Below are 15893 nucleotides of genomic sequence, written 5' to 3' on the forward strand. Positions count from 1 at the left end.
ATTAAAAATAAAGATTATTTATGATTAAAAGACTATAATATTACAGAAATACCCAAGAAAAAAGTATCTATTGCAGTTTGTAGTTAAAGTCCTCGTAGTAACATAAAAACTTTAATATTGACCATTGGTAGGTAACCTTTCGAATTTTTAGTTCGTTTCTTCGTTTTTCAAGATACATATCCATCTGTTTTGGGCCTCGTCGGGTTGACGATATCGTGGCATAGAGTATGGGACGATGGCTTTGTATGGATGGTGATGGATGAATGTCTGTTAATTTCCTTATAAGTTTTATTCTATTTATTTATTTTTAGTTTCATAGAGAACCTTTATTTCATTTTATTACTTTATATAAAGATATTATAATTTTTGATTGTAAAATAGTAATGTAAACTGTATTGTAACTCTTGTTTTACAGTAATAGTAGAGTTTATTAATTTATGGTTAGGTGTAAGAGAGGACTTAATAGTGATAACCTCGCCAATTGAATATGTTTTACGTTATATTCAATAAGGACATTTTTCATTTCATTTTCATTTCATTTCATATAAGATACACATATTGTACACGTATTATAAGATATTTGCTTTATACGGACTTTGTGTTTTACTATATAATTCTATTTTTTAGTAATTTGTTATAGAACAAAAACAATGGTATAGACTTTGTACAATCCTAATGGGGGTTCTAGTAATACAAGATATATGCAGTAGTTTTTAGGAATAATATTATTCATTTTTCATCATACTGTAACTATCGGATTATGGTATCAAAGTAATCATGTCCACAATACAGCAACTTTATTAGTTTTAATAAAGACGATTATTAATTTTTTAGGTATTTTCGATTATAATATGACTATTATATCATTTTCGTGCGTACTTTTGAATATTAAGAGCAATAATAATAATGTTAGTTTTCAGTGAGGAGGCTCTCCTATTGTACTTTATATAACCGTATATTATCACCAATAGTCTAAACTAATGGAATCATATAGCACGTCTCCATTAATAAATAACAATTGCAAAACTCAGTGCATTAAGTGATAAGGATTAAACATAAAAAAATATCAATCAATTTGTAGAAATTTCACGTTGATGAAACGTGTTAGTCACTATTCTTGCCTCATACGATCCTCAGGCGTGAGATATGTTATCTCGGAGGTTGGAGATCTTGGTGTGGTTGGCCCTCGCAGCTGCTTGGATGATTGTCTCGCACGGTCCTTTGGCGTAAGTTGAGCCTAGCATCTTAACTTCTAAGATTATTTCGTCTTGTGCAATCCTCAGGTGTGAGATATATTGTCTCGTGGGTTGGAGATCTTTGTGTGGTTGGGCCTCGCAACTGCTTGGATGATTGTCTCGCACGGTCCTTTGGCGTAAGTTGAGCCTAGCATCTTAACTTCTAAGATTATTTCGTCTTGTGCAATCCTCAGGTGTGAGATATATTGTCTCGTGGGTTGGAGATCTTTGTGTGGTTGGCCCTCGCAGCTGCTTGGATGATTGTCTCGCACGGTCCTTTGGCGTAAGTTGAGCCTAGCATCTTAGCTTCTAAGATTATTTCGTCTTGTGCAATCCTCAGGTGTGAGATATATTGTCTCGTGGGTTGGAGATCTTTGTGTGGTTGGCCCTCTCAGCTGCTTGGATGATTGTCTCGCACGGTCCTTTGGCGTAAGTTGAGCCTAGCATCTTAGCTTCTAAGATTATTTCGTCTTGTGCAATCCTCAGGTGTGAGATATATTGTCTCGTGGGTTGGAGATCTTTGTGTGGTTGGGCCTAACATCAATGCTGCATATGTTACTTCCGAATAGGATTCTCTGAGGTAGCCACATGAACTTATGAGGTATGCGAAAAAACTAACAAAGTTGCAAGGATTGCTTGGGTTGAGGTAAATTAATGGTAAGTCAAGTGAATTAATTATAAAGCTAGTATTATCTACATTAATCTGCTATAATACAGTACTAGAAACTGCATAATACCCATTCCATATTCTATTCCTATTTATATAGTTACTTATTTCCCTTTCCTCCCATGTGTTGCTGGCAATAAAAAACAATGCTAGGCTACATTCTTCCATATGGGACACGTGCCTTTACTTCAAACAATAGGTAATCGTACTTGTTTCATGGCGCGTCACAATTTAGAAACCTTTCAATTGGCCAAATTTACCAGAAACCGATTTTTCTAACTAGTAACAAACTCTAATGGCTTATTAAAAATATGACTAGTATATTGGTGCTCTTAGATTAATCATAGTCCAGTAGTTCAAGACATAATCTACAGGTTGTTAGGTACTGGGCGGTACTGTATGTCGTGGCCCATTACATTTTATGGCAGCATTCCAGTAAAGCACAGGCTGAACACCGAGGTATTATAATGTTATGATTACGATACGGTAAATATACAGTCAATGCAGCAACGGTAGTTAGTGTGCATCTCTCCGCGTTCGCAGGTTCGTTCTAGGTGGCTTCGCTAAACTTTCTTTGATCTCGCGCCATGTTCCTTTAGTACTAAAAGGAAATATTACAATGGTCTATCCTCTTTATACAAATAGGTTACATAAGTTTATGCTGAAAACACCAAGAATATCTTCAGCCATGTTTCAGCCTACTATTTCAGAGACGATGTTCAAGTTGAAAAATATAACAACAGTATTATTTGTAAAAAACGTCAGGCTATACTTCTAAGAACCCAATGGTTACACTAATTACCATAAACTCAAGACAATCTGTTCTTTACTAGGAAGACTTTCAATATCTTGAAGTTGAACACTGCAATCCGAGTTTGTGTGGATGTATCCATGGTACTCCAAGATTACATCACAAAATAAAGATCGGGGGAATGACTTAGTATTATCGTTCTATTAGTTACTTCATCATATCCCATTCATTCCACATGACGCGCCCACAACTTTTATGGTCGCATCATATCCACTTAAGTTGCAGAGCATATAGTATTGTGTTTCATTCTTAATGGCACATACGTTTTAATAAGATTACTACACTCTTTATTCATATTTTACGTCGGCTACTACTGTGTCCACATCGTTATAATAGGCTGTCATGGTAAATTAGCCTAGACTACGATTAAACAAACCTAAATTTAAGTTATCCATTACTTTTCTTATATTATTGATTAACAATTTGCTAGATGGCCACAGAAGGGATTTTCTGCCTTTAGAATCATCAATTAGACTCAAAATATACACCGAAATACGAGGAATTGCTGGAGAATGATTGTAGCGTAGTAATCATCGGCAACGAAATCCTTTGCAAGAATACAATGCAGTATCTCTTCCACTATAATCCAGTGAATCCGATCTCACTTTCTATAGCAATTGGAATTGATTCTTCATAGTCCATGATAAAGAAGCTCCATTGGCAGAGTAATTCACATAAATTCAATTACATATTTTTGAAATCCGCCGGATATCGATCGCACTTTTCCTAATTGTTACCCTAGTGCATACAAAATATAGAATTCAGTTCAAGTACCGTTACATCTAGTCACATACAGTACGTGTCGTTTGATTTGACCGTAATAAGTCTTATAGCAACTCCGTAACACATAAGTTTCAGTAGTTTACAACATTACTACATGATCGGCGTTAGATATAAATGTGACGTTTCTGTTGTCGTTCATATTCTTGTTTGAAGGCAGTCGGTTCTGACGTGAACGAATTACTCTCCATCCATCCATACGAACTACTTTTCATATCCATGAATCCAATCAAAGTAGATTCTACACATACTTGAGATTCAGGAACATTGAAACTCGTCCTCTATTCTAAATCGTTGAACTCTGAAACACACTGACTCATCGCTAATCCAATAGGTAGTTAGTAAAGGTAGCGTTGTTTTCACTTTTCCACATAAAAATATTCAGAACAAGTGATTCGTAATACCTCTTGTATCATAATTTTGATTACATAGTAATGTTCAAGATTTTAAAATGCAATTCATTGTTAATTATGTTTGCAATCCACGGTAAGATAAGGCTATTGTTCGCTTTCATGGATTTACATTCTAGTCGGATTCAGTATGTCACAAGGGGGTGAATTATACAAATATTTGCTGTCCAATTTGTATTTAACTGATGGCCTATACTCATGGGATTCTAGATGATTTAATTGTTTAGCAAACCGCGCTGGCTTGATTTTAAATACGTCAAACCTTTGTCAGCTGAATATAATACAATATAACTAAATAATTACAATTATAATTAAATATGAATAATAATCTTCAATTTTTTTAAATAGGCCTACACCTAATTTTAATGTTGTATTTGAAATATATTTGAATAACATGGACGCAAAATTGTTTTTTTTATCCTATAATAATTTGTAAAGGAGGTAAGCAAAGTTGAAACAAAAATAGTAATTTTGTATAATTTTACTTTACAACTAGGAAAGGATATTATTTTTTTTCAAATGGTAGCTATTTTACATTGATAAAATTCTAGTCTGATGTTAATTATTGTTATATTTTTGTTTTATAAAGGACCTTTTTTCACGATGTTATTACGAAATCTTTACACGTAGGAAATAGGCGTACCAGTTATAACAACCAAAACGTTAAACTGTTGGCACCTATTTTTTGGAATATTTTTAGTTCCACTGAAATCAAAAACCATTTGAATAAAAAATTGTATTTTGAAAAACAAGAAATATAAGCAGATCTTACTAAAGTTACGAACCAGGAAATACATTTTATAAACATTCTCGCGGAATTTTTACAGCTCTCTGATGATTCAATGAATATTTTGATGCTTGTTGTTTGTTTAAAAAATTGTGTTATGGTGACATCGGAATTACAAGTTGTATGAGCGAAATGCTGCTACCTCCAGATTGATACATTTCTCTTTACTTTAATTAACTAGAGCAGTATATCCAATGTATTTTAAACAGCAAGTATATGTGAGATACGTGATTATTAATATATTGCAACTCCAGCCAGTGTCATTTCTAGGATTTCAGTGGGGGGGGGGGAGATATCCTTTTCTCATATTTGTTGTGTGGCGAAGCTTAGATGATGTCTCCTTTGTCAGTATTGTAATTCAGAATATTTGAAAAATGTAAACCAAAAGTTTTGAAAACTTATCATATAAATTTAATTATTCAGATTCTTCAACAATTTATGCCCTCATGCAACAGGTTCACATGACTTACATCCGATATTTATTGACGCGACTGCAGAAACAATCGATTCACAACTATCACTGGAATATAACCTTCTTTTCATCCCATAACTGAGCGAAACTAAGGGCTTATGAGGTAACAATTTATATGGGAATATTTTAGATCCTAAAAGTCCAGTGAATCAGAGCTCTGAAGTTGGAGAGCAATCGTTTCTTATTGCACACACATGATAGATAGTCTACGATATATATCACAGCACAACCACTTCCAATTAATGACTAATAGGTAAATATCATTTTTAGCAAATAATCATGTTTTGATTTTTGCATATCTGAGATTACAGTAAATTATATTGAAACTTATGAGAATTAAAGGAGATACAACATCGGAGAGTGACGAAGTAGTTTTTTTAGTGGAAGTCTATTTTTAAGTCACTTGATATTTCACATTCTGAAAATGTTGAGTAAATAAATACGTTTATAACAAAGGAGGAGGCAGATGAGTCAATTTCGCGATTGACGTGCTCAAAATAATTCATTTTTTGAAAAACAATATGATCTTACAAACCTTTTTAGAAAGTTATGGTTATGTGAATTATATTTGTTAGGTCTCTTGAACATTCGTTATCAGACCCTCTAGAACCTAGATCTGTTACTGATAGGTTCTGTCTCGAGGGATGTTTATCGTTCGTCGCCGTCAGAACGGGGTAGCACCGATGCGATAGTGCTGCTGTAGCTCGCTCGTCACACTGTCGTAGCTTACACTGTTCGTCGGAGGCAGTATCAGCCAGTCCGAGAACTAGAAATACTCTTAAATACCGTTCAAGCAATCATAAAGGCTATTATCTGGGTTTGCATTTGTATTTCAACAGTTAAAGTATTATAGGAAAAAATGAAGTTATGAGGGAGATAATGGAATTTAATCTAAACATTAATTTAATTAAAGATTAGAAAGGGTTTATAATTTTTTTAAATAGTATGTATTTGATAGTTTAATTTCATGTATCAAATCTTTAACTTATAAACACATAAGAAATCATAGTATAATGCTTATCAAGATTTATTTGTGTTGTGAATTTTTAAGAATTAGAACATTTGAGATAATATGAAATAAATAGACACTGAAGCTGTGAGCCATGGCCAAGTGAAACAAAGTGCTTCAGTACGTATGTGTAAGCAAAGATTCTATCCACCCTCCGAGGGCAGATGATATCTGTGTTATGGCGGGGAGGGGTGTGCGTGTTTGTAACCGAGGCTGTTTACAGCTGTTATCTCTTCCCCAGACATCGTCCATACTGATATGAATGTCTAGACCTTCCTTTGGCTGGAAATTTTCACCGCCAGATAAAGTTCACAAAGAATTCTATCTACTGCTCACTAGATCTTCCTTATTGTTGTTCTCCAGGTGGGCTGTTATCTCTTACATTGTTTCGTATTAAGCTTCTCTAGATTAAAGAAATTTATAGATAGCATTCAAGCCTTATCTTGGTTGTGCCCTGACTACACCTAATCTTGGGATTTTAGTTAAAGTAATTCATGCAACGAATTACAACATACTTATATTCTGTTTAAAGGCATAATAAAAAGACAATTTGTTTTTATCATAGCCAACATTTAACATAATTCGAAAACAAAATGAAGGTATGTTTTGTACAACCAGAATGTAGAGATAAAACATAGTTTTACTTTTAAACTAAAATTTAATTTTTGGAAATGAGCCAAAAAGTAAATGTTGTGATGAAATCAAGAGCGTCCTCTAAAATACTAAAACTAACTTCACCAGAGAGTCAGTACAAAATCAATACCACACAGTAACATTATATGCCAATGGTTTTGTTTTTTTACAAAACCTAAAATAAATTAAATCAGAAATATTTGACATAAATATACATATGAAATGTAATTGGACGAAAATCAATCAAAATTTCTGTAGAAAAGATTTAATTTAGCAGTAAATTAAATTATCAGTATAATTTGTTGCAAGTATTAAAAATCCATAATTAGAGCGCGTAATTACAAAGTCTGTAACCAGTTTCAAAATTCAGGTGTATCCACTTTTCATAAATGTAACTTTTAAGTAACAAACCATTTCTAGTTCACATTCTTTCTCAATACTAAAATATAGGCTACTAAAAATAATTTCCAAAATATCAAATAATTGAAAATACTCTGTATCTACCAAATTTTTCAAACTTACAACTTTTAAATATTTATTATGTTCATTTTAAAATTAGATATATTTATTATTTTACCGAAGATTGCCATTATAAAACTAATGTAAATTAAAACTAGTTGTAAATTAAACTACTATATGATTTACGTTCATTGTATTTTAGTAATTTTATTTTTCAATACCATTTCATAGGCTACAACTATTCATAAACATTTATTTATTGATGCTAATAACTATTACTTCCTGATCTGACTGCCGATTATTATTAGTGTGTAGAGCTAATAAAATATGAACTATGAAATATTTATTAATTGATATTTTAAGAATATTGATTACCTTCCATTCATTAAAACAGGGGTGATGAAATAGTTTGTCGCTTCACCAAAATTGTCATGTTTATTTACCAAAAATACTAGGTTGCTTGTGCTTATACAATGAAAATTAGGTTTCCTTGAACAAAAAAAAAAAACAAAATTCTTTTTTAAGACACAGAGATTTGTTTACAGTAAGATTTGGCAGCATCAAACATGAAATAGTTACTGAAGGCTCTTTATGATATTTTAACTCTTTATCGTTACAATTCTAAAGATCAATTCAAAATGTTGATTTTATTCCCTGAACTTAATTTTTTGTTGGTTGAATGCTATTAATTTTTAAGTATTTTTAAACATAGCTTTGTGTTTTTTCAAACAACACATCATTGTTTGTGCAATGTTGTTAAAATGAAAATAAAAGTTACCAATGACTTTGTTACGCTATTGTATGAATAACAGGTACTCTAAATGAATCCATAAAAGATATAATGGTCAAACATAAAAATAAATTAAATTATGAAAGATTAACCACTTTGTGATTTTTTAGTAACAATTAAAATTAACCTTTAATGAATAATTGTTTTTTTATCTATGTTATTGGAGGTATAACATGTCTGATAGTGTTCCTCCATAGCTTCAAATATATGATTGATGTAAATTTAAAATTAAAGTAATGCCATAATTAAATTTTAAAAAAGATGATAAAAATTACAACTACTAGCAGACAAAATAATATGCCTCAGAGAAATGGCACAGAATACAAGCAGAACTCAAACCCATTCACTGGCCTGATGATTCATCACTATATTAACTCACTGAAGAGTGATTGAGTTCTCAAACTCAATAAGAAAAAAATATTTTGCACACTGCTTTAAAGTTACTAAATATTTTCAAGCTCATACAATTAGAGAGTGTACATCTAACTTACCCAGTTTTCCAGTTAAAAAATTATCATTATTAGGGCTTGACCAGTTAGGTCATACACACCTGGAAATGTAAATCTAGTTTTATGTGCAGTCACTTTCTTCCTATCAGTTTTGATGACTGTTATATAACCAAAGTTTATTGAATACTGGGGTGGGGGAGGTTTCTTTTGTCCTATTTCAGTCAGTATTCAATGGAAAATACACAGGCTAATGTTTGATTTAAATCTGTAAACAATGATGACTAAGTGCAGTTTCCATTGATTACTGACTGAATTAGGAGAAATGTACCTCCCTCCACGCCACGATATAGTCACAGTTATATGAAGATACTTTACAAAAACAAGGAATTGGTAATTAATGTACTTCTCAAAACAATGGATAATGGAATTGTGGAAATAATTATATATGAAATTGTTTCCACATCCCAAATAACGTACCTTCCTCTTATATACCTTGCCTTCACAAAATCTAAAAAATCACACTTATGAACTTTATAGTGATTTGATTTCTGTGAAATGTTATTGGTAAGCCAGGGAAAATAATATTGACAGAGGATGCTGTTTAAAGTAATTATAATGTCAAGTACAAATCATGTATTGTAGTATACATTACTAAAGGCAACATTTACCGTTTAATATATTTACACTGACAGATTTAAATTTATATACAATATATAAACGATTATAAAACTCCACTTTCTACAACGTTCCACTGTCTACAGTTTTCTACAATAATGCACATATATACAACACAATCTACAAAACAAATATATTTTGTCAGCAATATTAAAACTCAATACTTCTATACAATAACAATCCTATAGTACCGTATATGTTATACTGTAAATTTTAACAGGAACAAAAATTATATAACCTTCAAGACAACATCCAACTAATAATATGTACGACTGAAAAATGTAAATATTTAGCAATAGTATACACTAGATAAGTGATGGTTTATTTTTTATTTAAACTTAATATACAATAGAAACTTCAGTTCAGAATTATAAAATTTTGGTATGTAGGGTAGATGGTTGGCATAAGTAATTCTTATTCATGCATGCCAACATATTGTTACACCACACTGAGACCAGCATTTGTCTGTGGCAAAGTTTTGATGAAAATTATACAGCCCACCATAACATATAAACATGTAGTATTTTAAGTAAAATGTTAATTAGAATTATCAATGATTAAAAAATTACACGAAGTATTATATGCTTGTATATTGTAGTGGACTGTATTTTACATGTGTTTTTGCATGTTGGTGTACATACATGATCAAATGAATGCCTATTCTTCCAATCACCTTCCCTGTGTAGCCAAAAACTTACTATAAAAAATTATAATTTATTAAGAAATAAAACAGTGTCATTGTAACAACTTTCTAGATTACTAAAGAGGGACAGAAATTCGTTCAAGAACATAACAGCTAATTTTACCTAATTTGTTTAATACAACTTAACAGCACTTATATTAATTATTTTTTTCTTAATACTAACAATTGTATAAATCAAAGAAAATCATAAAAATGAAAACTATTAAACCAATAATTGTTAAGCTAGAATTTGTATAAATTTCTAAAAGCTGTATAACATTATTAAAAATAACACCTATTTCTTTGTAAAATATATCAGCTCCAGGCAAAATTATTATGATTGCATTAGCAAACTATGTTCACAGCCATAATTTTTTACAAATTATTAATTTTGTTATATAATGTCTTATATTGATTAAACACACTTTAATTTCTGTTATTTTTAGCTTTACAGTAAGATATACAAACATAACGTGTTCTGTATTTTTTTAATATTTAGAGATGATTTTTTTTTGTAAAAGTCGATTCCGATTATTACAAAACACCAATTTTGCATCTTTAAATTGTATTACATTCTTTTGTTTTCTGAAAGTGAATGTTTAACACACTTATTTATATTTATATCCATACTTATTAAAAGTTCTAACTGTTTGAATAAATTTGCTAATTTCTTGTGGTGAAAGCAAGCATTTTAATTTTAACTTCTTTAACATAGAGATTTAAACAAATTTCCATTTTTCAGTCTCTTCAACTTTGGTCACATTGCGCCACAAATTGAATGAGTCCTCTTTCGTCAAATATCACAGAATGTTAATACGAAATGCAGTTTGGCAGTTTTTTTGCACCTTCTCTTATCACAACACCAGCCGATCTAGAGCCAGGGCCCTAGCTGCTTCTCAATGAGAGTTGCAGCGTCACTTCGACCCATAACCCTCAGGATATTGACAAGGTCAGTGACTGCTGTCGGCTCCCGGTGCCGGGCCTCCCACAAGTCCAGGATATGTTCTGTGGGACTTGCCTTCGTTGCGAAGTAGTTTATGTACCTAGGAATAAATATATATTCTATTACATTCAAAATATGTGTAGTTAATTCTAAAATAGAGTTATAAAAATATGTTCCTTTTCTTTTTTTATAGGACAAATTAAAGATCTTTAAACAACAACTGGAGTTAAAAAGATTCAGCGTATTTAGGCCGATTGCCGATCGAGGCCACTTCCCGTTCAGATCTCCTGGGAATACAACCAAAGAGGTGAGGAGGATATATAGGATACTCTAAACCTCAGCCATTGTTGCCCCCTGAAAGAAGGAGAGGATAGCAAAATTCTGGTGGCTATAGTTTGAATGACAGATAGGTGTGCCTTCTTCATTTCTATATAGGCTTGTTAAGCCTTATGTATTCAGAGCACTCCCATCCACTCCATTTTCCATCACCTATCAACCAAACTATCGCTTTATCTCATCTTGAAGTTTTCAGTTAGCAAAATACCATGTCTGGGTATTCTTTGGTTTGTATGGATCTAAGTGACAATATCACGTTTTTGTGTATTGTGCTTAGGTTCTACTTGACTGGTATAATGAGCAGTACTTAACAGAAATGAATCCCTTCTCAATGAATATACATCCTAATCTGGATACAATCAAAGCCTTAAAAATGTCATAAGAGTTTTCTTACCTGTCTACATTTAGTCTCTGTGCCAGCATCCTCCAATCGTTGCTTCTTGCATTAGGTGGATTCAAGCATTGACTTAATTGTCTCCGAAGGGTGCGGTTTAGTCTAGAAAATATTTAAATCAGTTATTACTTTTTAAATTTTCATACATAGGCATATATTTACGTAATAAAAGTGAATTAAAAAAGATTTCTTCCACACAACTAATAACCAGAATTTTATGGAACTTAACCATAATTTTAGCAAAAAAACTTTTCTAGGTAATGCCAGCATATTAAAAAGGCTTTTCATTGAAATTAAAGAGGGTACACAAATTAGTTACATGCTGCAAATCTCAAGTTGGGGTTAAAGCTTATAATTGCATTGAAATGGGAATTAATCTCAAATCTATACATTTTCTCTTCTGAAATTTATATTTTGGTACTTCAATACTAATGAATACTAAGAATACTAATCAATACTAAGAAGACTCAGATACATGGATGGCAGCTAACCTGTGTTCGCTCTTAACAAGTCTTGTAATAACAAATTATAAGAATACCTGAAGGGTGTGGTAGGGTTGTCACAAGTGGTGATGCTGGACCCACAACCGCTGCTGCTGGTCACTGTCCGACAAGCTAGGGGTGGCATTCCCACCTGCTGACACAACATGTACTTTGAGTAACAAAATAATACTTGAAGAAGTATAGGAACATATTAAAAACATGAGAAAGTAATTTCACTCAAAGTATTTGATTAAATTACTATTTATCTTACGAACATATTTCGCTGTTGGGGAAATTATTTTTAGACCTACCAAGGAGGAAGAAGAGGAATCCACAGAGAAATCTGCTTGAATCCTGAACATCTGCCGGTGGGTCTGGCAGCCCTTCTGGCTAGCAAGCACTCGGAAAGAGACACCAGTCGCCGTTTGCTCCGCTCTCTCCAAAGTGAAGGAACAGTGAAGGTGGTTCACATTAGAGTTCCACACGTGAGTAAATGGAATTTCCTGTAAATAAGTGATCATGTGGGTCAATATAGAAATCTTTAAACAGATTTCACAAGTATTAAACAGTTAGACATTACAGTCCAGAACAATTTTAAGAACCCTACCTGGTAATCCGTATGGGGTTTACAGCGCCAGCCAGGACTGATGTCCTCCAGGGATATGCTGAGGCTGGCCCCACCGTCTTGAAATAGTAGAGACTTAGGCTTGTCTGCCAGGCACCCACCCAGCTTTCTCTCCACTTTTACCACACCCTGTAACACACCCAAACAATGAAAATCAATAATAGAGTACGGTATTGGGTAAAATGATGATTATTGTTTAAACGCGACTTACTAAATAAATTGTAAGAACACAGACAAAGGATTTACATAAAGTTGTTAAGAATGACTATTTCTTAGATGTGAGAATCGTTAGAGCATAATAAAAATGTTACTTAAGTGTCTATATGAAATTGTAATGAGTTGTTCTGTTGTAAATATTGAGCAACATCATGATAATTATAGATAATTTTGAAGGTAATCAAAGAATTTATCAAGCAAGATCAATCAATTGCAAGGAATAGTGGAAGTATAGTTAACAAAGATAATCCTCCCTTTACCCATCCCACTATTATATAATATGTCATTCTTAAAAAAAGAAATAAAATTGTACTTTAGGTCTCTGAATTTATTCTTAAGAGCTTGAAATGAATCAAAGTACTTGATGACTTCTAAAGATAAAGGATTTCTTGCCCTCATCAAGTAAATAGAATGCCTGCACATTTCACTACAGAAGTTAAGCTTATGAATTGTATCAACAATAAATAAGGCTATCTTTTTCCGATACAGAATCTTCCCAATTCACATCTTTACTTTCTAATTTGTTTATTTTAAAAATTATTGCCTATGGACACACAAATGGTGCTTTATTTATTTCAGAACATATAGTTTGATCAAAACTCTCATTAAATAAGTACCTCAAGTGCAGCCATATTGTCCTCCAGCGCGTACACTCGCACACTGTGATCGGAGTGGTGTGAGGTACGGGCCATGGATAGTGGTGGTGTGAACACCGCCAGTCTCAACAGCTTGACACTGGGAGGTCTACCGACACACACGTTCGGCTCGCCCACTATCACCACCCTGGTGAGCTGCTCCATCATGAGATACACCTGACTCGTGTCCACTTGCGTGAAAATTGACGTGTTGATGGTTTCCTCACCAACGGTCAACATTTTCTGTAACAATAAAAGTCATAGAAATGGAAAATCATAAGCATGCACACTGTTCTACTTATGATTTTGAGAAAAATGTGTCTAAAAAATTTTTTTGTAAAGTACAATAACTATCAAAATGGTGAATAGAGGAACATTCTAATAATTTATTATTGCATTTTATTAATAAATGCTTACATTCCAGACTGGTAGAGCATCCAGAGGTGACTCTGACGCCCAGACGGAGAGAGTCCACTGGCCATGCTTGAGGCTGGCACAGTGCTGAATGTTGAGCACCACAGGTTTGTTGAGAGCAACAGAAGCAGGGCCACACAACACCACTGGGCTGAGCTGAGTCATGCCATCTGTCAACAAACACACACATGCCATACAACTGCTAGATTGTGGCTTCTTATTTTAAATTTTAGAACTAGTAATAATTATACAGGGCATATTTGAGCTCATATTACATGCTATAGTATTTTTTTAGCCAAAGATTAGACCTTTTGCTTGTTGCAATAGTTTTCCAAAATACATTCCTTCATGAAAGCTTAAGTTCTTTGAAATTTGAACTACTTATTTTGAATAGAAGCTACATTATTAAAAACAATCTTAGCTAACTAGGGGGTATGTACTTCAAAGTTTTAACTGCATTACTCATGCTTCCCTATCTTCCCAACTGGGCAGTTATATGTGGAGGCTTTATTTTCAAACTCATATCCTCAGAAATGGTAACCAACAAATATCTGAAAATCTTCCATTTATCATACAATTTTCATGGTGTAAGTATTTTTTTTCTAAAATTAGTCAAGTACAAAATAATTTAATGAGGTATTTATTCCATTCAAAATCTTTTTAAAACTTCACGTGTGTTCAAGTCTGAAATTACTACAACAAACAATTTTAAAAAAAATCAATATTGTTCTACTAAAAAAATGTTGTATAAAAATATTATTTATATTTTAACTTATTATAGTTTAACTGTTAATTATAGTTATACAGTACATGAATAATTGTTATGGTCTTACTTTGATCTTTAAAATATACCAAGAGAATTTTCCATGTGTTTATATACACACTGTACCAAAATTTGAATATTTAAATTAAGTGTAAATCATAATTGTTATTCCTTGCAGCTTTCTCTATTCAGGGTTCCTTGGAATAAAGTCAGTTGTACTGAAATAAGTTGGCCACAGAATTCTCTAGATTATTATTTTAAACAAACATTCTATTGTTCAGTATAAATTAAAGAATTACAAAATAAATGGTAGAGATGGGAAGAGGATGATGTTTTGTACAATACACACCTACACTTTCAGATCTTATTGGTATTTATAAATATTGCCATCAAGCATTTCATTTCTCTCAGTGTAGACAGCAAATCTTTAACTACCTTTTGGGATAAAATATTAAATATCGCTACTAACAAAATTGGTATTACTTGTATCTTTTAATATATTCATTTCAGTAGAGTGAATGTCATTGGTTTCAGTGTTATAGATAAACAAATGTTAGTCAAAGTTATATGTCACAATCCGAAAACAAAAAACCTACCTATATAATAATCGCATTTTCTTATCTAGTATCTACTCTTTTACACACCTGAAAGTTTTGGCCTGTGTCTGTCATCTCTTAGCACAGACACGTAGATCTGTTCCTTGGATCCTTTAGGCATGGATCCTTCCGGAATATACAGAGACACACCGGACTCCGGCAGCGATATCCTCCCTCCAGTTGAGGTTATCAAGCTGCTCCCGACACAGTCTATGTCAGAACTTCCATGGAGAGAAAAAGCACTTCTACAGGACCTGTCCTCTACACAGGACACAGCTGAAAAACCAAATTTATTTATGAAAGATTTCCAATATTATGAAATGACTGATACTCATACTCTGAATAATCAACAATTTCATCTAATACTTACAGGAGCCTGTGAAACTGGAAAGGCTGTGAGAATTAGCACTGCGCAGGTCCGGCACGTCGTAATGGTGTTCACTACAGGAGCGCTGGACACCCTCGTACCTCGCAGTCCCTACACCACCGCTCTCAGAGAACGGATATTCGTAGCAGCTGGGGACCGAGACAGGTATGATGGCTCCTCTTGTTAGATCAGGTTCAAACGGCTCCACACCATAGCTTTTATTGTCTTTCTCTGGTAGATATTCAGGCTGATAATCTATAACA

The 15893-nt window shown here is 32.9% G+C and overlaps 1 protein-coding gene across 3 annotated transcripts in view; it reads right to left on the reverse strand.

Annotated features, from left to right (window-relative positions):
- Positions 1-9097: 9097 nt before the first annotated feature.
- The window catches only part of LOC124357325 (netrin receptor UNC5C-like), a 30220-nt gene continuing 23424 nt past the window's right edge, over positions 9098-15893 (reverse strand). For 2 of the 3 annotated variants that reach the window (XM_046809014.1, XM_046809012.1), the window contains 9 exons: positions 15634-15885; positions 15312-15539; positions 13908-14074; positions 13473-13733; positions 12622-12768; positions 12326-12517; positions 12071-12168; positions 11533-11634; positions 9098-10902 (listed from right to left, as the gene is read on the reverse strand). In XM_046809014.1, the coding sequence (XP_046664970.1) occupies positions 10731-10902; positions 11533-11634; positions 12071-12168; positions 12326-12517; positions 12622-12768; positions 13473-13733; positions 13908-14074; positions 15312-15539; positions 15634-15885 (1619 nt within the window). In that variant the 3' untranslated portion in view covers positions 9098-10730. The remainder of the gene's footprint in view (positions 10903-11532; positions 11635-12070; positions 12169-12325; positions 12518-12621; positions 12769-13472; positions 13734-13907; positions 14075-15311; positions 15540-15633; positions 15886-15893) is intronic. The other variant, XM_046809013.1, reaches the window with a different exon arrangement.

Source organism: Homalodisca vitripennis, chromosome 3 (genome assembly GCF_021130785.1).
Source record: "Homalodisca vitripennis isolate AUS2020 chromosome 3, UT_GWSS_2.1, whole genome shotgun sequence".
In the NCBI taxonomy this organism is placed as follows: domain Eukaryota; kingdom Metazoa; phylum Arthropoda; class Insecta; order Hemiptera; family Cicadellidae; genus Homalodisca; species Homalodisca vitripennis.